At 45.6% G+C, this 25,042-nt stretch overlaps 1 protein-coding gene across 3 annotated transcripts in view; it reads left to right on the top strand.

Annotated features, from left to right (window-relative positions):
* The first annotated feature begins 1,639 nt into the window (after positions 1–1,639).
* CD82 (CD82 molecule) overlaps positions 1,640–25,042 on the top strand; it is a 120,656-nt gene continuing 97,253 nt past the window's right edge. Inside the window, exon 1 of one of the 3 annotated variants that reach the window (XM_077453475.1) lies at positions 1,640–1,802. Coding sequence is in view for 2 of the 3 variants with exons in the window: in XM_077453473.1 (XP_077309599.1) it covers positions 8,100–8,281 (182 nt within the window). In the remaining variant the exon portion in view is untranslated. Of the gene's footprint in view, positions 1,803–8,084; positions 8,282–25,042 lie in introns of those variants that run through there. The other 2 variants (XM_077453473.1, XM_077453474.1) reach the window with 2 other exon arrangements.

Here is a 25,042-nt window from a genome sequence, read left to right as displayed (position 1 = left end):
TATGATTATGATTCAATAGCAAAATATATGTATCGTTTATACTATTAAAAAAATTGCTGTGCGCCGCTAAAGTGTTCGGGTTTGATTTGAAGAAAAGGTGGCAACCCTACTATACATGTATATTCTACATTCACATCAGTCTCTGTCACCAAGGAGCTCACAATCCAGGGACATGCAGTCAGGGGAGGCAGGTGAGGCAGAGCCATGAACATAAAATAAAAAAAGAATCAAGCTTCGAGGGTCATCGCTTGATGACCTTGGGTCACAGGTGAAGTCCTACCCCACCACTGGTCAATTTGGGGCTCCTAGGTCCTATGGTTCAGGAGATACGGGGCTCTGTTTAAATACAAGCTGGCACACTCTGTTTGTAGCAGACTGAGAGGATGAGCTCACATTCCCTTTCACTTCTTGTCAGAGGCACTGAGCTCAATGGACAGCTTGGAGCCTTGGACCAATGGTAAAGCACCATTGGTCCAAGCTGTCCAAAAAAAAAGGGTGGAGGCACGCCTCTCACTGCAGTGTCATAGAAGGGGACGTGTGTCTAAAAGACACATGCTCCCTTCCAGCCCTGCCCTCTTTACTACAAGGAAAAATAACATGTTTATGGGTATAAGTGAAATATAATATGCTAAACATATATACCACCTGCTCCTATTAATATGGTGTAATATAATAAAGCATAATATAATATAGTATACTATAGTATAGTATAATGGGGGTTATTTACTAAAGGAAAATCCACTTGGAAGTAAAGTCACTGTAGATTGGAGGGGGACATGCAATGAAATGAAAAAACAGCATTTTAGCTTGCACATGATTGGATGATAAAATCAGCAGAGCTTCCCCTCATTTCAGATCTACTCTATCTACTATTTACAGCGACTGCACTTCCAAGTACACTTGCAGTGCAAAGGGTATTTGCCTTTCGTAAATGACCCCCCAATAACTTTTAGTAAATTATATTGTAATATTTTTTTTTTTTTTATTTATTTCAGGTACTTATATAGTGCCGCAATTTACGCAGCGCTTTACATATACATTGTACATTCACATCAGTCCCTGCCCTCAAGGAGCTTACAATCTAGGTCCCTAACTCACATTCATACATATACTAGGGCCAATTTAGACTGGATCTAATATAGTATAATATACAAAAATGTAATATAATATAGTATAATATAAAGTAACATAATATTGTAGAGTATAATATATTGAAATACAATTTAATAAAATAAAATGTACTATTATGTAGTACAGCATAGTGTAATATGATAAAGTATAATATAGTATAGCATAATATAATATAGTTTGGTAAATTATAATGTAATATAGTATAATATAATGTAAGATTATATAGTATAGTTTATTATATTGTAGCATAATGTAAATTAATTAGGGCTGCGGAAATTAACTATTAATTGTTCGATTAATCGTTAATTTCTTTGATAATTAATCCAAATTAGAAAAAAAATCGATGAATCGAACAGGAAATTTTTAATCAGTAACAGCCCTAAAATTAATATAGTAGGGTAGCATTATATAGTATGATATAATATAGTATAACATTCACTATATAAATGAGTGAGAGTAGCATGTCATTCTAAGACACGGCCACATGGTGTCAGTAGAGGGCGCCCCCGGCTCGGCTCTTTGTCGGAGGTGAGTCGGGAAGTTTGGCTCTCAGATCGTCTTCTGTCCTCCAACCGAGCGGAGCTCCGACACATCGATCCGATCCGGGGACACATCGATCCGATCCGGGGACACATCGATCCGATTCGGGCACACATCACCGCTACACTCAGGTAACTTCTTCCTCCGGGGACCCCGATCACCCCCCATAGGGGAGGAGAGAACGGAACTTCCTGCTATGATACATTGTATATACATTGTGTGTATCCGGGGATCAGAGACACGTCTACACTACTATACTGTGTGCTCCATGGGGATCCCGAGCCACAATGACTGTATATAGGCTATACTGTGTGCTTCTTACACTATATGGGGATCCCGAGCCACTCTGACTGTATATACTGTGTGCTCCCTACACTACATAGGGATCCTGAGCCACACTGACTGTACACTACATGGGGATCCCGACTCACAATGACTGTATATAGTACATACTGTGTGCTTCTTACACTATATGGGGATCCCGAGCCACTCTGACTGTATATAGTATAATGTGTGCTCCCTACACTGTGCTACATGAGGATCCCGAGCCACTCTGACTGTATATACTGTGTGCTCCTTACACTACATAGGGATCCTGAGCCACACTGACTGTACACTACATGGGGATCCCGAGCCACACTCTACACTGACTATATATAGTATATACTGTGTGCTCCTTACACTACATAGGGATCCTGAGCCACACTGACTGTACACTACATGGGGATCCCGAGCCACACTCTACACTGACTATATATAGTATATTCTGTGTGCTCCTTACACTACATGGGGATCCTGAGCCACACTGACTGTACACTACATGGGGATCCCGACTCACAATGACTGTATATAGTACATACTGTGTGCTTCTTACACTATATGGGGATCCTGAGCCACTCTGACTGTATATAGTATAATGTGTGCTCCCTACACTGTGCTACATGAGGATCCCGAGCCACTCTGACTGTATATACTGTGTGCTCCTTACACTACATAGGGATCCTGAGCCACACTGACTGTACACTACATGGGGATCCCGAGCCACTCTGACTGTATATACTGTGTGCTCCTTACACTACATAGGGATCCTGAGCCACACTGACTGTACACTACATGGGGATCCCGAGCCACACTCTACACTGACTATATATAGTATATTCTGTGTGCTCCTTACACTACATGGGGATCCTGAGCCACACTGACTGTACACTAAATGAGGATTCCGTCCCGGGGTGACACTGTACACGGTGTGTATAATGAGATTCAATTCTGTGTATATTATATGTACAATACATGGGGATGTGATCCCGGGGCTGTATACACAGTGTGATTATTGTATATAATAAGTATAAATAGTGTGATGTGACTGAGCTGTGTGTCATCTACACCGTGTGACCGCACTGCCTGTGTACATCATATGTGATCAGAGAGTGTGCAGAGTATTATGTGGTCATGTAACTGAACTCCACCGTACTGTGTATACTGATCTCTATATACAGAGATCTCCACCCATCGCTGTATACCGATCTCTATATACAGAGATCTTCACCCATCGCTGTATACTGATCTCTATATACAGAGATCTTCACCCATCGCTGTATACTGATCTCTATATACAGAGATCTTCACCCAACGCTGTATACCGATCTCTATATACAGAGATCTTCACCCATCGCTGTATACCGATCTCTATATCCCGAGATCTTCACCCAACGCTGTATACTGATCTCTATATACAGAGATCTTCACCCAACGCTGTATACCGATCTCTATATACAGAGATCTTCACCCAACGCTGTATACCGATCTCTATATACAGAGATCTTCACCCATCGCCGTATACTGATCTCTATATACAGAGATCTTCACCCATCGCCGTATACCGATCTCTATATACAGAGATCTTCACCCATCGCTGTATACCGATCTCTATATACAGAGATCTTCACCCATCGCTGTATACTGATCTCTATATACAGAGATCTTCACCCATCGCTGTATACTGATCTCTATATACAGAGATCTTCACCCAACGCTGTATACCGATCTCTATATACAGAGATCTTCACCCATCGCTGTATACCGATCTCTATATACAGAGATCTTCACCCAACGCTGTATACCGATCTCTATATACAGAGATCTTCACCCATCGCTGTATACTGATCTCTATATACAGAGATCTTCACCCATCGCCGTATACCGATCTCTATATCCCGAGATCTTCACCCATCGCTGTATACCGATCTCTATATCCCGAGATCTTCACCCATCGCCGTATACCGATCTCTATATACAGAGATCTTCACCCATCGCTGTATACCGATCTCTATATCCCGAGATCTTCACCCATCGCCGTATACCGATCTCTATATACAGAGATCTTCACCCATCGCTGTATACCGATCTCTATATCCCGAGATCTTCACCCATCGCCGTATACCGATCTCTATATCCCGAGATCTTCACCCAACGCTGTATACCGATCTCTATATCCCGAGATCTTCACCCAACGCTGTATACCGATCTCTATATCCCGAGATCTTCACCCATCGCTGTATACCGATCTCTATATCCCGAGATCTTCACCCAACGCTGTATACCGATCTCTATATCCCGAGATCTTCACCCATCGCCGTATACCGATCTCTATATACAGAGATCTTCACCCATCGCTGTATACCGATCTCTATATCCCGAGATCTTCACCCATCGCCGTATACCGATCTCTATATCCCGAGATCTTCACCCAACGCTGTATACCGATCTCTATATACAGAGATCTTCACCCAACGCTGTATACCGATCTCTATATCCCGAGATCTTCACCCAACGCTGTATACCGATCTCTATATCCCGAGATCTTCACCCAACGCTGTATACCGATCTCTATATCCCGAGATCTTCACCCATCGCTGTATACCGATCTCTATATCCCGAGATCTTCACCCAACGCTGTATACCGAGCTCTATATACAGAGATCTTCACCCATCGCTGTATACCGATCTCTATATACAGAGATCTTCACCCATCGCTGTATACCGATCTCTATATACAGAGATCTTCACCCATCGCTGTATACCGATCTCTATATACAGAGATCTTCACCCATCGCTGTATACCGATCTCTATATACAGAGATCTTCACCCATCGCTGTATACCGATCTCTATATACAGAGATCTTCACCCATCGCTGTATACCGATCTCTATATACAGAGATCTTCACCCATCGCTGTATACCGATCTCTATATACAGAGATCTTCACCCATCGCTGTATACCGATCTCTATATACAGAGATCTTCACCCATCGCTGTATACAGAGATACAGTGCCGTGAAAAAGTATTCACACCCCTTGAAATTTCCCACATTTTGTCATGTTACAACCAAAAACGTAAATGTATTTTGGGATTTTATGTGAGACCAACACAAAAGTGGCACATAATTGTAAAGTGGAAGGACAATGATAAATGGTTTTATATTTTTTACAAATAAGTATATGAAAAGTGTGGGGGGTACATTTGTATGGCGCCCCCTGGAGTCAATACTTTGTAGAACCTCCTTTCACTGCAATTACAGCTGCAAGTCTTTTTGGGGATGTCTCTACCAGCTTTGCACATCTAGAGAGGGACATTTCTGCCCATTCTTCTTTGCAAAATAGCTCAAGATCTGTCAGATTGGATGGAGAGCGTCTGTGAACAACAATTTTCAAGTCTTGCCACAGATTCACAATGGGATTTAGGTCTGGACTGTGACTGGGCCATTCTAACACATGAATATGCTTTGATCTAAACCATTTCATTGTAGCTCTGGCTGGATGTTTCGGGTCGTTGTCCTGCTGGAAGGTGAACCTCCGCCCCGGTCTCAAGTCTTTTGCAGACTCTAACAAGTTTTCTTCTAAGATTTAAACAATAAGAGAGAAAAAAATAATTTTAAAAAACAAGCGCGCTCCCACTATTTCTCTCACCTCGGCGCTAAATGGTTTAAAAGCTCAATGTAAAAAGAAAAGGAAAAAATAATAATAGACAAATGGACAGGTTTACACCTGAGACAGCAGCTACTTAAAAAATATACATAAACATAGACAAATTGATTATTAATAATTCACACTTTACAGAGGTAAATGATGAAAACAATAATAATCCAAGCAGCGCTTCTATCAGTTCTGTGTCATCAACACAATAACTTTTTCTATATTAAGACATAACATGTGAATAACCAGAATAATTTGATCAGTAAGATTAATCGATCAGACTCAAATAATCAGTCCAACAATTCCAGTGCTCTGAATGCAACAGAAGATTTAAGGAAGTGAATAAGTCCAAAGCAAAGGGGGCCGCAGTGAGTGACTCCAGTGTCCAATAGTATAAAGACAGTGATTCTATGTGTTGGGCGTCCAACACATAGAATCACTGTCTTTATACTATTGGAAGACGGGATCGTATAATCTGAAGTGGTTGTGCTGATAAGGTTCTTTCTTGAGGAATTTCTGGTGAGTTTAACCCCCTGTGGGAGTGTGGAGCACCGTGTGGAGGAATTAGTGTGAAGTGCACCTATTTTTCTACCATTTCTCACTGGAGTCACTCACTGCGGCCCCCTTTGCTTTGGACTTATTCACTTCCTTAAATCTTCTGTTGCATTCAGAGCACTGGAATTGTTGGACTGATTATTTGAGTCTGATCGATTAATCTTACTGATCAAATTATTCTGGTTATTCACATGTTATGTCTTAATATAGAAAAAGTTATTGTGTTGATGACACAGAACTGATAGAAGCGCTGCTTGGATTATTATTGTTTTCATCATTTACCTCTGTAAAGTGTGAATTATTAATAATCAATTTGTCTATATTTCTTCTAAGATTGTCCTGTATTTGGCTCCATCCATCTTCCCATCAACTCTGACCAGCTTCACCTGTCCCTGCTGAAGAAAAGCATCCCCACAACATGATGCTCCCACCACCATGTTTCACAGTGGGGATGGTGTGTTCAGAGTGATGTGCAGTGTAAAGGCCCGTACACACGGTCGGACTTTTTGACAACAAACATGCAAATTAGCTGTTTTGGAGCAACATCCGACTGTGTGTACGCTCCATCGGACAAACTTTTTCTGTTTTCATCGGACTTTTGTTGGCTCTGCGAACGGACAAACTTTTTGACAACAGAAGTCCGATGGAGCAAAGTCCGACCGTGTGTATGCAAAAGCATCGGACTTTTGTACAAGGTACAAACACGCATGCTCAGAACCATTGCAAACGATCAGACTACAATACAGAAGTTGACCAAAGGTGGCGCTGGAGTCATTGAACGTCCTCTTTTGAAGCGGCGTCAGTACGTTGTGACGTCACCACGTTCGTGTTTGCTGTCAAAAAGTCTGACCGTGTGTATGCAATACAAACTTGTGGACAACACACTTTGTACAAAAGTCCACGGAAAAGTTTGTACAAGTCCGACCGTGTGTATGGGGCTTTAGTTTTCCGCCACACATAGCGTTTTGCTTTCAGGCCAAAAAGTTCCATTTTGGTCTCATCTGAGCAGAGCACCTTCTTCTACGTGTTTGCTGTGTCCCCCACATGGCTTCTCACAAACAGGACTTCTTATGACTTTCTTTCACCAATGACTTTCTTCTTGTCACTCTTCCATAAAGGTCAGATTTGTGGAGAGACGACTAATAGTTGTCCTGTGGACAGATTCTCCCCCCTGGGCTGTGGATCTCTGCAGCTCCTCCAGAGTTACCATGGACCTCTTGGCTCTTCTCTGATGAATGCTCTCCTTGCCCGGCTGGTCAGTTTAGGTGGACGGCCATGTCTTGGTAGGTTTGCAGTTGTGCCATACTCTTTCCATTTTCGGATGATGGATTGTACAGAGCTCCGTGAGATGTTCAAAGCTTGGGATATTTTTTTATAACCTAACTCTGCTTTATACTTCTCCACAACCTTATCCCCGACCTGTCTGGTGTGTTCCTTGGCCTTCATGATGCTGTTTGTTCATTAAGGTTCTCTAACAAATTTCTGAGGGCTTCACAGAACAGCTGTATTTATACTGAGATTAAATTACACACAGGAGGACTCTATTTACTAATTAGGTGACTTCTGAAGGCAATTGGTTCCAATAGATTTTAGTTGGGGGTATCGGAGTAAAAGGGGGCTGAATACAAATGTACACCACACTTTTCAGATATTTATTTGTAAAAAAAAAAAAAAAAAAATGAAAACCATCATTTTCCTTCCACTTCCCAATTATGTGCCACTTTGTGTTGGTCTATTACATAAAATACATTTTATGTTTTTGGTAGTAACATGGCAAAATGTGGAAAAATGTCAAGGGGTATGAATACTTTTTCAAGGCACTGTACTCTGTATACTGAGCTTTATATACAGAACATTCCATTATTTTATTACACTCGGAGGGTTGAAGGCTGTGTGAATGGGTGGTGTATGTAGAACATGTGACTGCCATGACCCCGTCACACATGGGAAGAACGCTCCGTGTACATCCTGGCTTGGGGCCCCGTTGGTCTGGTGGGAGCCATCCACAGCACATAGTGGAGATTCCAGTCCTCTCTCTTTATGGGATGGCTGTGGACTCCGGATCCTCCTCCAGGTTTGGTAAACGCACTTCGCCTCGTCTTCATATACTTTTTGTTTGTCCTAATAACAACGGAGAGATTCTGGGGTGATAAGTCAGCGTTATGGAAGACGTAATTATAGCAGGTGGACACATTCCAGGATTCCATGCTGGATACACCATGTGTACGGAGATTATATGGTCACTCCACCCAAATCTGGAATTTCATTTATCATCTTCGTATTTTTCTTTTGGTTGGAGTGATTTCTGCCCCTCTTTTGATCCACCCTCTTGCTTGGACCAGCGGTGATCCTAAATTCCTCCCGGGGTCCACACTTAAAGTGGAAGTAAACCCTGATGGGTTTACTTCTTCTTTGTCTCCCTGCAAATGTAAAGCATAATGGGCTACTGTGCATAGTAGCCCAATATACCTGGCACAGGAGCCAGCGATGTCACCCCTGTAGCACGGAGCCTCCATCTTCTTCTGGGTATCGCTGCTCCGGCCACTCGCATCGCCGCAGCAGCGATGGCGTCACTCCCGCGTATGCGCACGGGAGCCACCACTAACGGCATATCGCCGTTAGCAGCGGCATGCAGCTAACGACGATAGTGCGCCTGCGTGCCGCTGTCTACAGCGCATGCGCCGTAGACAGCGGTGCCTGTTTTTTAGTAAATATCTCCTAAACCGTGTAGGGGTTAGGAGATATTTCTTGGACCCACAGGTAAGCGTTAATCTAGGCTTATCCGTTTGTAATGGTTTACAACCACTTTAAGGCCCCATACACACTATCAGATTTTCTGCTGACTTTTTTTTTTCCTTCAGATTTACCAAAACCATGTAATATGAGGTCAAACCTTAGGAGTTTCAATTTGTATGCAATCGGGCAGGCCCTTCCACTATGTGGTTTTGGTAAATCTGAAGACAAAAGTCAGCAGAAAATCTGATAGTGTGTATGGGGCTTTAATGTTACATAAATATATTGGTACAGACAATTTTGTCAGACTGCAGGCACAGTGCGGGAGGTGGTCGGAGAGCGGGGCATGGTACGGGAGGTGGTCGGAGAGCGGGGCATGGTACGGGAGGTGGTCGGAGAGCGGGGCACGGCACGGGAGGTGGTCTGAGAGAGGGGCACGGGAGGTGGTCTGAGAGAGGGGCACGGGAGGTGGTCTGAGAGAGGGGCACGGGAGGTGGTCTGAGAGAGGGGCACGGGAGGTGGTCTGAGAGAGGGGCACGGGAGGTGGTCTGAGAGAGGGGCACGGGAGGTGGTCTGAGAGAGGGGCACGGCACGAGAGGTGGTCGGAGAGAGGAGCACGGGAGGTGGTCTGAGAGAGGAGCACGGGAGGTGGTCTGAGAGAGGAGCACGGGAGGTGGTCTGAGAGAGGAGCACGGGAGGTGGTCTGAGAGAGGGGCACGGGAGGTGGTCTGAGAGAGGGGCACGGGAGGTGGTCTGAGAGAGGGGCACGGGAGGTGGTCTGAGAGAGGGGCACGGGAGGTGGTCTGAGAGAGGGGCACGGGAGGTGGTCGGAGAGAGGGGCACGGCACGAGAGGTGGTCGGAGAGAGGAGCACGGGAGGTGGTCGGAGAGAGGAGCACGGGAGGTGGTTGGAGAGAGGGGCACGGGAGGTGGTCGGAGAGAGGGGCACGGGAGGTGGTCGGAGAGAGGGGCACGGGAGGTGGTCGGAGAGAGGGGCACGGGAGGTGGTCGGAGAGAGGGGCACGGGAGGTGGTCGGAGAGAGGGGCACGGGAGGTGGTCGGAGAGAGGGGCACGGGGGGTGGTCGAAAGGAGGGGCACGGGAGGTGGTCGGAGAGCGGGGCATGGCACGGGAGGTGGTCAGATTGCTGTTGAAGGGGTCTGTATTTAGGTGAACCTGTTACTTTGACCTGCGTGTACAATATAAACATTTACCGTGGTATATCGATTTCTATACTGATGTGGGTAATATTACTTACATTTTTCTGAAGAATATCTGCTCTCTCATACTTTATAATCTACATTTTGTGATCGTGTCATGTGATCTTTTGTCTTCTGGCGAATTTTCCAAAAAAGCCAAGAAAAAAAAAAAAACTTTTAAAATTGAATTATTTGCAAAGTATCTTCTATATTTTTAGAGATTAAACTCTTCCTGACCCCTTTAAAGCTTCACCTACAAATCCCTTCTCGTCGGTTGCCCGGTTGACCTTGTATTATGGTGGCCCGGCCCTCTCTTGTTTACCTGCGAGAAGCTCACCTGTGCCCCGCCCCTTTCCCAGAATGGCGTCTGATTACACAGGTGCTCCTGGAATCCATCCCGAGGGAAAGCGGCCGTTTCCGTTTTTCATTCTGCGATCCGTCGCTGAGCTGTAGAGATTTGCAGCTGCTGCTCCCAACTGCTCTGTTCTGGTCAGGGCCCGGAGACTACCAAGACATTGTTATCAGCAATTCGAGAGGAGAGATAACACAATTGTTATTAATCTGATGCAGGAACTGGTTGGATGGGTTAAAATGCAACTCTTCTAAGCAAAAGGTTGTTGGTTTTTTTTATTTTTATTTTTTTTTTTTTTCCAGCTTTGGACAGAGTGGAGACGTATTTAAATTTGGCTTGTTCAGCAGGAACCAGATGAATTTTGATTCATCTATGGGCAGGCTGGTTGTACTGACGTTGCTCTATTGATCGACATCAGTACAACCAGCCTGTTGGTTTGTGGTGTTTTTTTTTTTTTTTTTTTTTTCCAAGCGATCACTGGCAGTGGTTTTAGCCACCAGTGGTGATCAAACCTCGAGGGACTCCCAATTAACACTGACTGGGTTGATGTGGGGGGGAGCAAACCATTTTATTTCCTTCAACCCATACTTGAAGAAGAGAAAATTGTAAAATCTCTGGGCAGCCTTAAACATATGTAAAGATTTTTTGCTCGTTTTGGAGAGATGTTCTTTTGCTAGTGTGTCTTCAGGGCAGGTTAGGAGTGGACAACTTCTCAATTGGGGGATTTGCTTGACCTAATTCTCACCCTGAACCTGAACCTGAATTTCCTGCACAGAGCTCTGACCTCAACCCTCTTGAACACCTTTGGGGTGAATTGGAATGCCAATTGCGATCCAGATCTTTTCTTCCAACATCTGACCTGACCTCACAAATGTTCTTTGGGCTGAGTGGTTTTAAGTTCTAGCATGACTGCCCCTAATCACAAAGCCAGTTCCATGAAGGCATGGTTTGATGCGTTGGGGCGATAAGGAACTCAAGTGTCCACACAGAGCCCTGAGCTCAACCTTACTCGACATCTTTGAGGTGTATTGGAATGCCAGTTGTGAGCCAGGTCTTCTCATCTAACATCAGTACCTGACTTCATATATGTTCTTTGGCTATGCCCCTGTTCACAAAGCCAGTTTCATAAAGTCATGGTTTGGAGGAACACAAGTGTTTTGAACAGAGCCCTAATCTCAACCCAATTCAACACCTTTTGGGGTGAATTAGAATACCAGTTGTGAACCTGGTCTTCTCATCCAACATCAGTACCTGACCTCACAAATGTTCTTTTGGCTGAATGTTTTTTCTGTTAGCCCTTGTACACATGGTCGGAGATTCCGTCAACCAAATCCGTCGGATTAATCCCGACGGATTAATTCCGGACGAGGTCCGGAAGTGATGTTGCATACACACGGTCGGTCTAAGTTGTCGGAAAATCCGATTGTACATAACGTGATGACGTTATTTCGTTACGACAGGACTATGTTCAGGCTAGTAGCCAATAGCTTTGGTCTAGGAATTTGATCTGAGCATGCGTGGCACTTTGTCCGATCGGAGTAGGCTACACATGATCGGAGTATGTCCGATAGGAGCATTTTGTCAGAAAATTTTACCAGCAAGTTGGAAAACTTGGTCCGTCGGATGTTACGACGGAAACAGTCCGATGCAGACCACACACAGTCGGAATATCCGGCAAAACGGTCCGATAGGAAACATTCTGTCGGAATCTCCGACCGCGTGTACAAGGGCTAAAATGATTGTGCCCTATGCTCAAAGCCAACTCCATTAAAGCATGGTTTGGTGTGGAGGAACTCAAGTATCCTGCGCAGAGCCCTGACCTCAAAACCCTACCCGACACATTTTTCAATTGGAATGCCAATTATAAGATAGGTCTTCCCATCCAACATCAGTACTGGACCTTACCAATTGCCCTTTTGGCTGAATGGCTGCTAATTCCCTCGGATGCTCTTGTGAAAAGCCTTCCCAGGAAGAGCAGAGGCTGGTATAGCCTCCTCAAGAATGTCAACACCATATAAATGCCAATGGACGTAGACTTTGGTGTTCAACAGGCTCATTTAACGTGATAGGCTTCTCCAACCTTTGGGCCACTGTGTTTGAGCCTGCTAGGTTTCTTCATCATACTGGTTGGATAGAAGGTGCAGAATTGATATTATTACCTTTTTGGCTGAGTGGCTGCTAATTCTCTTAGACGCTCTTGTGAAAAGCCTTCCCAGGAAGAGCAGAGGCTGGTATAGCCTCCTCAAGAATGTCAATGCCATATAAATGCCAATGGACGTAGACTTGGATGTCCAACAGCTTATATGATGTGATAGGCTTCTCCAACCTTTGGGCCACTGTGTTTGAGGCTGCAAGGTTTGTTCATCATACTGGTTGGACAGAAGGTGCAGAGTTGATGTTAAAGCTTCCTTTTTAAAACTGTGTTTCTTAACCCAGTTTCCATTGAATCCTAGGATTCCCGTGAAGGTTGTTATGGGTTCCTTGAGCAATTTCTGCCTCAACGATAATTTCCCGCTAACACCATTGATCTCTGTAGCTATCTGTATGGAGCATTCTTCTCACTGACCATCACACTGATGTATCATGATAGTAATTTATTTTTTGAAGGGGTTCCCCCCTGGTTTGAAATGGTTGAGAGAGGCTGTTTTTAAGCTATCCACGGCAACTGGTAGCTGATGGGCTGTTTTACTAATCCATTGGCTCCAACACTGACTTGGATCAAGTTTTCCACCAATCTAGTTAAAACTCCTGACCTGCTTTCTTATTCCAGGTTAGTAACTTACACCGGAAGAGTCAATGGGATAACCAGGGCAGCTAACATTTCCAGAAACTAGAGCACTAGCAGCCTCTCCTAATTCACCCATGGAAAGCTTTCCTTTTTGTTTTCTATGTAACTTTGCCCACCTTTGACCTGCCTCTCCGCATTATTAGGTACACAACGACTTAAACATTAACTTGCAATAAAAGCAACATTGGAAACTCCAAGGGGAGTTTTATCAGCCCTGGCACACTTGACAAACATTACTAAGGGGAACTCCACTCTACCTAAAAAAAAATTTAGAATTATGCTTGAGGAGCTGTTGAACTGTAAAAGTCAATTAACAGGGCTCGTTCATACCAGCCCCGTTGGGCACCCATTGCACAACACATAGGGCATAAGGCAAATTGCCTTGTCTATCGCTTCAGTTCACACCAATGCACTGTGTTGGTGTACACCAGGGGCCTCCAAACTCTTCAAACAAAGGGCCACATTATTGTCCTTCAGACTTTAGAAGGGCTGGATTGTGGCCAGCAGGGACAGAAAATGTCACGGGCCCAGCATCAGTGAGAATAAATATGGCCTCAGGGTTGGTGGTTAGTAAGAGGAGGAGTATTCCCCCCTATTACTAGGAGGAATAGTATCCCATCATTGGTATCAGTGGAAGATCTAGTGCCCCGTTTGTTGGTGTCAGTGGGAGGGAATAGTGCCTCATATCAGTGGGAAGAATTGTGCCCCAAGGGCCGGATAAAGGCTAGAAAAGGGCCACATCTGGCACTTGGGCCACAGTTTTGAGACCCCTGGCTGTACACCAATTGTGTCCGGCCACCAGGCCATTTAAAGCGGAGGTCCACCCTAAAATGGACCTCCGCTCATCGGAATCCCCCCCCCCCCCTCCGGCGCCACAATTGGCACCTTTCAGGGGGGAGGGGGGTGCAGTTACCTGGATAATCCAGGTAACTGCACCCACTTCCGGGATAGCTGTCTGCGGAAAGGGGCGTAGATTACGCCCCTTTCCGCAACTGCCCGCCCCTTTGCGCAAGTGCCCCGCTGCCTGCTGGGAAACACACAGTTCCCAGAGGCAGCGGGGACCGTCCGGATTGCGCCGCGCGGCTCGCGCATGCGCAGTAGGGAACCGGGAAATGAAGCCGAAAGGCTCCATTTCCTGATTCCCATACCCAAGATGGGGGCGGCAGGACCCGACAGACGACCTAGCGATCGGCTTCGGGTGCCGACATCGCGGGCGCGCTGGACAGGTAAGTGTCACTATTTTAAAAGTCAGCAGCTGCAGTATTTGTAGCTGCTGGCTTTTAAAAAAAAAAAAAAACGCGGACTCCCGCTTTAATGTGGCCCTCACACCTCTCCTGCAGCTGCGGAACCTCCTTCTTCGTCTCTGCCCCCACCTTATCTCGGTAGTTGGCCACAGAGAGGAGTACAGGACTCCTCTGCCAGGTCCTGCTCTTCTCTGTGCATCTGTAAGGAGGCTCGTCACTGCACCTCCCCACCAACCAGTCCCCAGTTTTAACAGTTGTCAACAGAGAGGTGGACAGAACTCCCCTCTACAGATCCTGACACTCTCTCTATGGAACTGCACCACCCCCTCGCCTCAACATTCACTAGATTCCTGCAGCTGACTCCAGCCCTGCTTTCATCCTCCTCCAGACCGGGCACTTTCTGCTTCCCAGTTCTGCCCCTAGCTCCTTCCCAGTAGCGGCACAAGGCACTGTGGTGTAAAGGGGGGGGGGGGGGCAAAGTGCTCTGGACATCTAGTCTTACTGATACAACCAGCCCTTTTGAGGACAACCATAATACTGATGCTGCCAACAATGAAATTGAGTTTGACACCCCTGATATATGCTGAAGACCAATAGGACATGTTCCACTCCAAAGTAATGCTGGGGGGTTAATTAGTCCTTGTCTAAATTGGCCCTAGTATATGTATGCATAGATGTGAGACGGAGCTTGGATTGTAAGCTCCTATAAGTGTACAGTATGCAAAACGTGGCATAAATATCCGTGGCCATATCTCTGACTCCAGACCCAGCTGTTTGCCTGGATACTTCTATTTGTTTAGTAAGTGCTGTGCGTCCAAGCTCCCATTTCTTAGTAACGTATTCCCCTAAGGGACTGGAAATTAACAGCAATAGAGAGTCGGTTGAGAAATCTATTATGTGAAAGCGTTTTAGAAACGTAGAAGAGTTACAGCGGAAAAAAGTTTTCAGGAAGCATTAATGGGGGAAAGCGTCTTCATCATAATGAGAGACTTCAGATGAAGCCTCCATTGTGTGAGTTCATAGGAACCCCCCCCCCCCCCCCCCCAAAAAATCATCTCCGCCTAGGCTGAGCGAACATGGGGAGGTTTTGTTAGAGAACTGGTTATTCCAGTAGTCTAAGGCCTGTATGGTGCCAGTGTTGGCTGTGTGGTGTGATGCCGGAACACGTGCTACTGCAATGCATGTTGCGTGTATTGGCACATACAGTGCCTTGAAAAAGTATTCATACACCCTTGAAATTTTCCACATTTTGTCACGTTACAACCAAAAACATAAATGTATTTTATGTGATAGACCAACACAAAGTGCCACATAATTGTGAAGTGGAAGGAAAATGCTAAATGGTTTTCCACATTCTTTACAAATAAATATCTGAAAAGTGTGGCGTGTATTTGTATTCAGCCCCCTTTTACTCTGATACCCCTAACTAAAATCTAGTAGAACCAATTGCCTTCAGAAGTCGCCTAATTAGTAAATAGAGTCCACCTGTGTGTTATTTATTCTCAGTATAAATACAGCTGTTCTGTGAAGCCCTCAGAGGTTTGTTAGAGAACCTTAGTGAACAAACCGCATCCTGAAGGCCAAAGAACACACCAGACAGGTCAGGGATAAAGTTGTGGAGAAGTTTAAAGCAGGGTTAGGTTATTAACCACTTCAATCCCGGGCACTTAAACACCTTCCTGCCCAGACCAATTTTGAGCTTTCAGCGCTGTCGCACTTTGAATGACAATTGCGCGGTCATGCTACACTACTGTATCCAAATGAATTTTTTATCATTTTTTTTCCCCACAAATAGAACTTTCTTTTGGTGGTATTTGATCACCTCTACGGTTTTTATTTTTTGCGCTACAAATAAAAAAATACTGAACATTTTGAAATTATGTTTATTTTTTATTTTTTTTTGTTTCAGTTTCAAAACTTTGTAAATAAGTACGTTTTCTCCTTCACTGATGGGGCTACACTGATGGGCACTGATGGGCACCAATGAAGTGGCTCTGATGAGGTGGCATTGATGGACACTGATATGTGGCACTGATAGGTGGCACTGATGGGCACTGATAGGCGGCACTGATGGGCGACACGGATCGGCACTGATAGGTGGCACAAATTGGCACTGATAGCGGGCATGGATGGGCGGCACAGATGGGCATGGATAGGCGGCACAGATGGGCATGGATAGGCGGCACTGATAGGCGGCACGGATGGGCACTGATAGGCAGCACAGGTGGGCATTCATAGGCGGCATTGTATTATGTTATACTGTACTAATGGATGCCAATCAGTGATGCCCATTGTGGGCACTGATTGGCATCCATTGTGGCACTGACTGGCATCCCTGGTGGTCTAGGGAGGATTACCTTTTGCTGGGCATCCCTGGTGGTCCAGTGTGGGCATCCTCGGGGGGGGGGGGGGGGGCTGTGCTGATAATCGATCAGCACAGACCCCCCCCTGTCAGAGGAGCAGCCGATCGGCTCTCCTCTACTCGCGTCTGACACAAGTGAGGAAAAGCCGATCACTGGCTCTTCCCATTTACACTGTGATCAGCCGTGATTGGACACGGCTGATCACGTGGTAAAGAGTCTCCGTCAGACTCTTTACCGAGATCGTAGTTGCCGGGTGTCAGACTGACACCCCGCAACAACGATCGCCACGATGCGTGCCCCCGGGGGCGTGCAGCGGCTCATAATCCTGATCACGTCATATGACGTCCGATCAGGATTATGCAACCACTTTGCCACCGTCAATTGCCTATAGGGCGGGCGGCAAGTGGTTAAAATAAATAAATAAATTATCCCAAGCTTTGAACCTCTCGCGGAGCTCTGTTCAATCCATCATCTGAAAATGGAAAGAGTATGGCACAACTGCAAACCTACCAAGACATGACCGTCCACCTAAACTGACCGGCCGGGCAAGGAGAGCATTCATCAGAGAAGCAGCCAAGAGGCCCATGGTAACTCTGGAGGAGCTGCAGAGATCCACAGCTCAGGGGGGAGAATCTGTCCACAGGACAACTATTAGTCGTCTCTCCACAAATCTGACCTCTTATGGAAGAGAGACAAGAAGAAAGACATTGGGGAAAGAAAGCCATACGAAGCTATGTGGGGGACACGGCAAACATGTGGAAGAAGGTGCTCTGGTCAGATGAGAATGAAATTGAACTTTTTGTACTCCAAGAAAAATGCTATGTGTGGCGGAAAACTAACACTGCACATCACCCTGAACACACCATCCCCACTGTGAAACATGGTGGTGTCAGCTTCATGTTGTGGGGATGCTTTTCTTCAGCAGGGACAGGGAAGCTGGTCAGAGTTGATGGGAAGATGGAGCCAAATACAGGACAATCTTAGAAGAAAACCTGTTGGAGTCTGCAAAAGACTTGAGACTGGGGCAGAGGTTCACACTCTAGCAGGACAACGACCCTAAACATACAGCCAGAGCTACAATGGAATGGTTTAGATCAAAGCATATTCATGTGTTAGAATGTCCCAGTCACAGCCCAGACCTAAATCCAATTGAGAATCTGTGGCAAGACTTGAAAATTGCTGTTCACAGACACTCTCCATCCAATCTGACAGAGCTTGAGATATTTTGCAAAGAAGAATGGGCAGAAATGTCCCTCTCTAGATGTGCAAAGCTGGTAGAGACATTCCCAAAAAGACTTGCAGCTGTAATTGCAGTGAAAGGAGGTTCTACAAAGTATTGACTCCAGGGGGCGCCATACAAATGTACCCCCCACACTTTTCACATATTTGTTTGTAAAAAAAAAAACATTTATCATTTTCCTTCCACATAAAATCCCAATAAAATACATTTACGTTTTTTAGGTTGTAACATGACACCACAATGTAGGTACCTCCCTGCTGTACATTGTCATGGTCTGTGTTGGGATGAGTATCAATGGCATCTATACACACTTGGGTTGCAGCCCCAGGTAACGGATTACTATGAGTAGTGGCGAAAAATGTCAGTGGCATCCCAATGGATATGGGTTTCTGCACACCATAATGTACTTTAATTCGCTACTAAGCCTTGTGGTGCACATTTTTGGAAAATACATTTTTTTTTTCTTTTTTCCTTTTTTTTTGGTTCTTGTGCAATAAACAACCCATTAATTTGAATAGGGGGATGTAACGCTCAACATAAAACCCATTAATGCTTTACACAAGGCATCAGAATGGACAAGTGGTAACGGGCCCTCAGGCAGTATTGGTCAACTTATGAGATCTAGCAAGCCTCAACTGCGGCTCCTGACATCACAAAGGGGCCACACTGAATAATTAGCATATGTAATGCTTCAGCGTCTCCCAGCCGGCATGCCACAGCACACTGGTATTCCATCTAGGGTTTTCAGGGGTGCCTTGCTGCATCAAGTTTTGCACAGCTTCATGTATTTCCATGGGGAGGCCTGGATAGCCACCAGCCCCATGGATATGCATGTTGCTAATGCAGGGCAGGCAGCAATTGGGGCAGCCTAGCATTCAGAAGGGGCCTGAAGTCCGCCTCCTTTTAGAAACCTCCTTGCCACCTGTATGCCACCAAGCTGCCATGGGCACTGATGTGAAAGGGAAGGGACCGAGGGTACTGGTAGGGAAGGGACCGAGGGTACTGGTGTGGAAGGGAAGGGACCGAGGGCACTGATAGTGAAAGACTGTGGGCATTGGTGTGAAAGAGGGGTGGGGAGGTGGACTAAGGACTGCCCTTGAAAGGGAGGGGGGAAATGTGAAAAGGAAAAGGGGTTTGGGGTGTCTGATGACTCTGATATGAAGGAATGGGATTGAGGACCTTGATGTGAAAGTTGGGGGAGAGGGGATGAGGATTATGATGTGAAAGAGGAGATTCTGATGTAATGGGGGACCCCTATTTTAGACTGGGGTGCCTTGAGCTTTTGCATAATTTCAAAGGGTACCATGTCTGAAAAAAAGGTTTGAGAATCGCTGCTTTAGTAGACTGTCTGAGCCATCCTAGTATAGGAGATGGTTGGAGACTGGGGCTATGCTAACACTGGGTATGTAATGTGAGACTGTTGGAGATCATTGCTATTACCAGCCCTTCTTTGCACCATTGGGGTCCGAGGGCTGCACACCAGTTGCCAAGGCACCACAGGTTGGGCACCAGGGCTCTAAGAGCCCGTTTAGATGGCCTTCTGCTGTATAGAAGCTCGCTGTACACATTGATCTATAGCCGCCGTGAACTAGACCTAATGCTAACAGGACTGTATTATAGGTGCACTGTCCCTTTAAGCTCTGCAGTAGATACACTTTAACAATTGACACATATGGTAGGAATATAAGAGCTGTTATTTCTCCCTTGTTCGAAGCCCATGATGGCTTTGGCTGACCCCCCCGATCCTGTTTTCCATCCTGCAGAAGGGGTGAGACTCTCAGAAGTTTTTCCACCTCCGGTCGGAGCCAGGAACAGCGGGGGCAGGGAAGGGGAAAGGGGTGACATCTCCTCTGTAGCAGGTTCATTGTGCAGAGCTGTTATCCTAACCCCACATGAATCTCTATGTGAAGATACACAGTTCATGCAGGATGTTTTTCCCATTATCCACAGCCGCTGTACACCATGGGTTGAGCACAGATCTGGAAATTGCTATGCATTTTGTCTTCTGCAGGTTGATCAGGTATAGTGGTGTACAGTCATCATTTTGCACTTATCATTGGTGGAGATTTTCATGCTATTCTGTATGGATTTAGTAAAAGTTAGAGAGCCCCTATCTCCAACTTAAATTCATGTAAATGGACACAATTTTAGGTTTGTCAAACAACTCTATTTACTTGCAGCGTTTTTTAATTTATATGTCCATTCCCCAAAACAGCCACCTTCTTCCTTGCATGTCATGAGCCTCTCTTCTTCTGGGAGTGTCTAATTACTGTCGGTGCTGGCCCAGCTCCTATGCTTCTCCCCTAAGTCAGGGGGAATACTACAGAGGATCAGTTGAGTCTATTGTGGCTGCTGATATCACATCCAAGATGGGGGGAAAAAACTATGATAGAACCCTTTGGTGTGACGTGGGGGTCAGTGGGAAGAACCAGTGATTGGGCCCTTGGTGTGACATGAAGATTAGTACAAAGAACCAATGATAGGATCCTTGGTGTGATGTGAAGCTTAGTGGGAGGAACCAGTGATGGGATCCTTTTGTGTGATGTGAAAGGAACCAGTAATAGGACCCTTGGTATGACAAGGAGATCAGCTGGAGGAACCAGTGATAGAAGCCTTGGCGTGGGGCGTGGAGGTTGGCGGGAAGAACCAGTGATGGGGTCCTTGGTTTGACGTGGAGGTTAGCGGGAGGAACCAGTGATGAGATCTTTGGTGTGACAAGGAGAACAGTGGGAGGAACCAATGATAGAGCCCTTGGTGTGACACGAAGACCAGTAGAAGAAACCATTAATAGAATTCTTGGTGTGATGTGGAGGTCAGTGGGAGGAACCAGTAATGGTATCCTTGGGGTGACATGGAGGTTAGTGGTAGGACCCTTGGTATGACCAGGAGATCAGCTGGAGGAACCAGTGATGGGATCCTTGGTGTGATGTGGAGGTCAGTGGAAGGAACCAGTGATGGGGTCCTTGGTGTGACCTGGAGGTTAGCGGGAGGAACCAGTGATAAGATCTTTGGTGTGATATGGAGGTTGGTGGGAGGAACCAGTGATGGGCCCCTTGGTATGACATGTTGAGCAACTGGAGGAACCAGTGATGGGATCCTTTGGTGTAATGTGGAGGTCAGCGGGAGGATCGGGTGTGTGATGTGAAGGTCAGCGGGGATAAAACAGTGATAGAATCCTTGGTGTAGTGTGGAGGTCACTGGGAGGAACCAGTAATATGACCCTTGGTATAACATGGAGATCAGCTGAAGAAACCAGTGATGGGATCATTGGTGTGTTGTGGAGGTCAAAGGCAGGAACCAGTAATGAGATCCTTGGTGTAACGTGGAGGGTAGCTGGAGGAACCAGTGATGGGATCCTTGGTGTGACGTGCAGGTCAGTGGGAGGATCCTTGGTTTGATGTGGCTGACAGCAGGAGGAACCAGTGATAGGATCCTTGCTGTGACATGGAGGTCAGTGGGAGGAACCAGTAATAGGACCCTTGGTATGACATGGAGATCAGCTGGAGAAACCAGTGATGGGATCATTGGTGTGATGTGGAGGTCAAGGGGAGGAACCAGTGATGGGATCCTTGGTGTGACATGTAGGTCAGCGGGAGGGTCCTTGGTGTGATGTAGAGCTCAGTGGGAGGAACCAGCGATGGGATCCTTGATGTGGCATGGAAATTAGTGCGAGGAACCAGTGAGCACTGTGGAGGAACTGACACACCACCAAGTGTTGGTTTCTCAGCAGACTTAAGCTGGAACTTGGTTGCTCTTCATCAAGTGAAGCTCAGCAAGGTGGGCAATGGGAGATGTACAGTAAGTATTTACACTCTCCTTGGCCGAGACAAATTTTTGCCAGGTTTATTGCAGGGTGTGTATTGTGTACAATTGCTCGCTTTATCTCACATTGGAAAATTTGGAAAGGAAGAGAACGATTTGGAACTAACATGAGTTTGGTGGACGTTTAATGTACATAAAAGCAGAGTAAAACCAACGTTCGTACCTGTTGGTGTAAAAGCTGGCTTGCCTATATCTTTCTTTCCTCTGGGTGAGTAGAACATGGCCCACAGTGTACATCCCATCCTGCTATGAGAGAAAACTTCACATCAGTATTCAATTTAGAATATTTTCTGATGGGTGCGTTTTATATTCTAAATATATCTGTAGAATGATATTCATTTGTCAAGACTTCCTGTCTCAAGCTGGTAGTACGTACACATCTGCCCACTTCTTGGTTGGCTTCCCATGGAGGTTTAACCAGCTCCATATCTATTTTTACTGTAGGACTACACTGAAGTATAAAAAAAATTAAATATTGCAGCTTGCTGGTCCTTGGATGTGGTATCTGCTTTAGTTTCCTTTTTATTTTCCCCTCTTATTTTCACCTGGTGATCTGGCCAGGAACACACTTCCTGTCTTAGAGTGACAACTCTCACTGTACTGCATCTTTTGTAGGAACAGTGTTGTCACCCTTGGACAGAAGGTGTGTTAGGACTACAGAAAACCTCCTCCTCTCAATAAAATGAGGGAGAGTTCTTTAGTCCAGAGGTGAAGCAGCCAGGGCTGATAACACTGCTTGAGATTTCAATGCAGAATGGACAGAAGTTACAAAGCCGATGGCAGAAGCGTATCTTTAACCCAGAGAAGAGTGTTGGTGTACTTCCAGTGCCGCATGGCAACATGGCTTCAGTATCCATCATTTTAGAGTAGGCGGTTCTTCAAACTTTTTAAACAAAGGTCCAGTTTACTGTCCTTCAGGCTTTAGGGGGGCTGGACTGTGGCCAGTGGGAGAAGAAAATGCTCTGGTGTCAGTGGGAGTAAACCATGCCCCATCATTTTGGTATAAATGGGAGGAATAATGCCCCATTGATGGTGTCGGTTGGAAGAAAATAGTCCCAAGGGCTGGATAGAGGCAACACAGGGCTGGAGAAGAAGCAGTTTGGAGACCAGTGGTTTAGAGCAGAGAGAACAGTGGAAGCGTGCCAATTGGTGGCTGTGGATTGCTGCACTTTGCTTGTTGCTTCTTGCCCTTCTGTTGGCCAAAACTCCTTTGGATTACTTCATTATAATGTTGTGTGTTTGTTTTGTTTTTTAAATCTACTAACTATAAATCCTTTAACCCTATTCATATTACTTACTAGCCCTAAATGTACTGCCAAAGTCCTTTTTAAATTATATAAATAATATATTTGCAGCTTAATGTTTTAATTGAACCTGTTCACGATCGGGGAAATTTTATTTTATGGGGCGGTTTATCTCTCTGCCTTTTAGCAGACTGGGGCAGGAGACTAATGCTTGCGTACACGCGACTGAACTTTCCGGCAGACTAGGTCCGACGGTCTTCCCGACAGATTATCGGCGGACTTCCGATGGACTTTCCGAACAAACGGACTTGGCCACACACAATCACACCAAAGTCTGATGGATTTGAACGCGATGACGTACGACCGGACTAGAATAAGGAAGTTCATGGCCAGTAGCCAATAGCTGCCCTAGTGTCGGTTTTCGTCCGTCGGACTAGCATACAGATAAACAAACAGATTTTTCAACCGGACTCGAGTTCGTCAGAGATTTGAAACATGTTCTAAATCTAAAGTCTGTCTGATTTTTAGACAGCAAAGGTCTGATGAAGCCTACACACGATCGAATTGTCCGGTGGATTCGTTCCGTCTGACATTTGCTGTCAAAGTCCAGTCGGGTGTACATGGCATTATAACAATGATCACTGGCCAGGTAATGGGTTTGCTGAGATTATGATTGGTGGTGACAGCCTGGTCATGGGAAGCCCCCCGTGCATGTCAGTCCTTCAGTCCTGTGTGAGCGTATCGGTACAAAATTGACATGTGCAAGCTTGCATAGGGCTTGGGCTTTGCGTAGTTAGTGTAATTAGTTAGTCACAATTTCAATCTGTGTCCTTGTGCATGGAGGTCCAGCTCACCTGCACTTGGATCTAAGGCTGGGCATCATAAAGGGGTTAAGAATTGTTTATTCCATTTTCAGGCTGAGTGCTTAAATTGCTTGGCAGAATAATTATCTGCATTAAAAGTGGAGCAGAGTGGAAAATACAGACGCTCTCCCTAAGGCGGGTAAAACATTATTTGCAGGATATTCTGATGGTATCAAGCCATCTACAACATTTTCTGTGATATGTCCATTGGCTTGTATAATACTAGACAGGACAATCATGGTGGTGGTGAGACTGGTGACTCCTAGATTGAGCCAAGCTTTTTTGGGTATTCGTGGCACAGTGTACTGGTATATACTGCAGCGACATTGTTGTACCTTTTTACATACAGTAGTAAAATACAAGTGCAGATTTTAATCTTGTATACTATGGTGGTGGGGCTTAAGAATGTGTCTGTAATATCCTTTGGGTTGGCCACAGACATCAGAAGTAATTCTGAATATATGTAGACACAATTTGATGGCTTAAGGCAGCATCCCTAAACTGCAGACAGTGAGCTTGTTGCGTCAGTTTGCACGACCACCCAATGAAGGGTGCAATTTCTCCCATGCACACCCAACTAGGGGCACTATTCTTTCCACTGATAACAATGGGGCGCTGATCCTTACACGACCAACAGCAGAGGGACGCTTGCATGGACACCGAGAAAAGGGGCACTGCTGCTCCCAGGGTCCCCCCAAGGAAGGGTTACTATACCTCCTACTGACAACGATGGGGTACTTTCTACTACCAATGGCTACAGTCCACCCTCCTAAGTTCTAAACGAGAGTCATCTGGCCCTTTTGTTTGAAAGTTTAAAGACTCCGAACTGATGGGCTTGGTCAAGAGTGTTCAAGTTGCTTAAATATTCATGTTTTATGGTATGAAATGGCAAGGGCAATAACTCCAGCACTGGTTTGGGGAAAGCGGTTTTAATTGGACACACATTCTACAATCTCTTTTGATTGTTCAGGTGCCAACGTACATAGTTGTTACA

Source organism: Lithobates pipiens, unplaced genomic scaffold, assembly GCF_037356315.1.
Source record: "Lithobates pipiens isolate NorthernLeopardFrog02 unplaced genomic scaffold, aLitPip1_a1.2 Scaffold_24, whole genome shotgun sequence".
Classification (NCBI taxonomy): domain Eukaryota; kingdom Metazoa; phylum Chordata; class Amphibia; order Anura; family Ranidae; genus Lithobates; species Lithobates pipiens.
The sequence above is the reverse complement of the archived record's forward strand: the minus strand, read 5'-3'. Positions and strand labels throughout refer to the sequence as shown.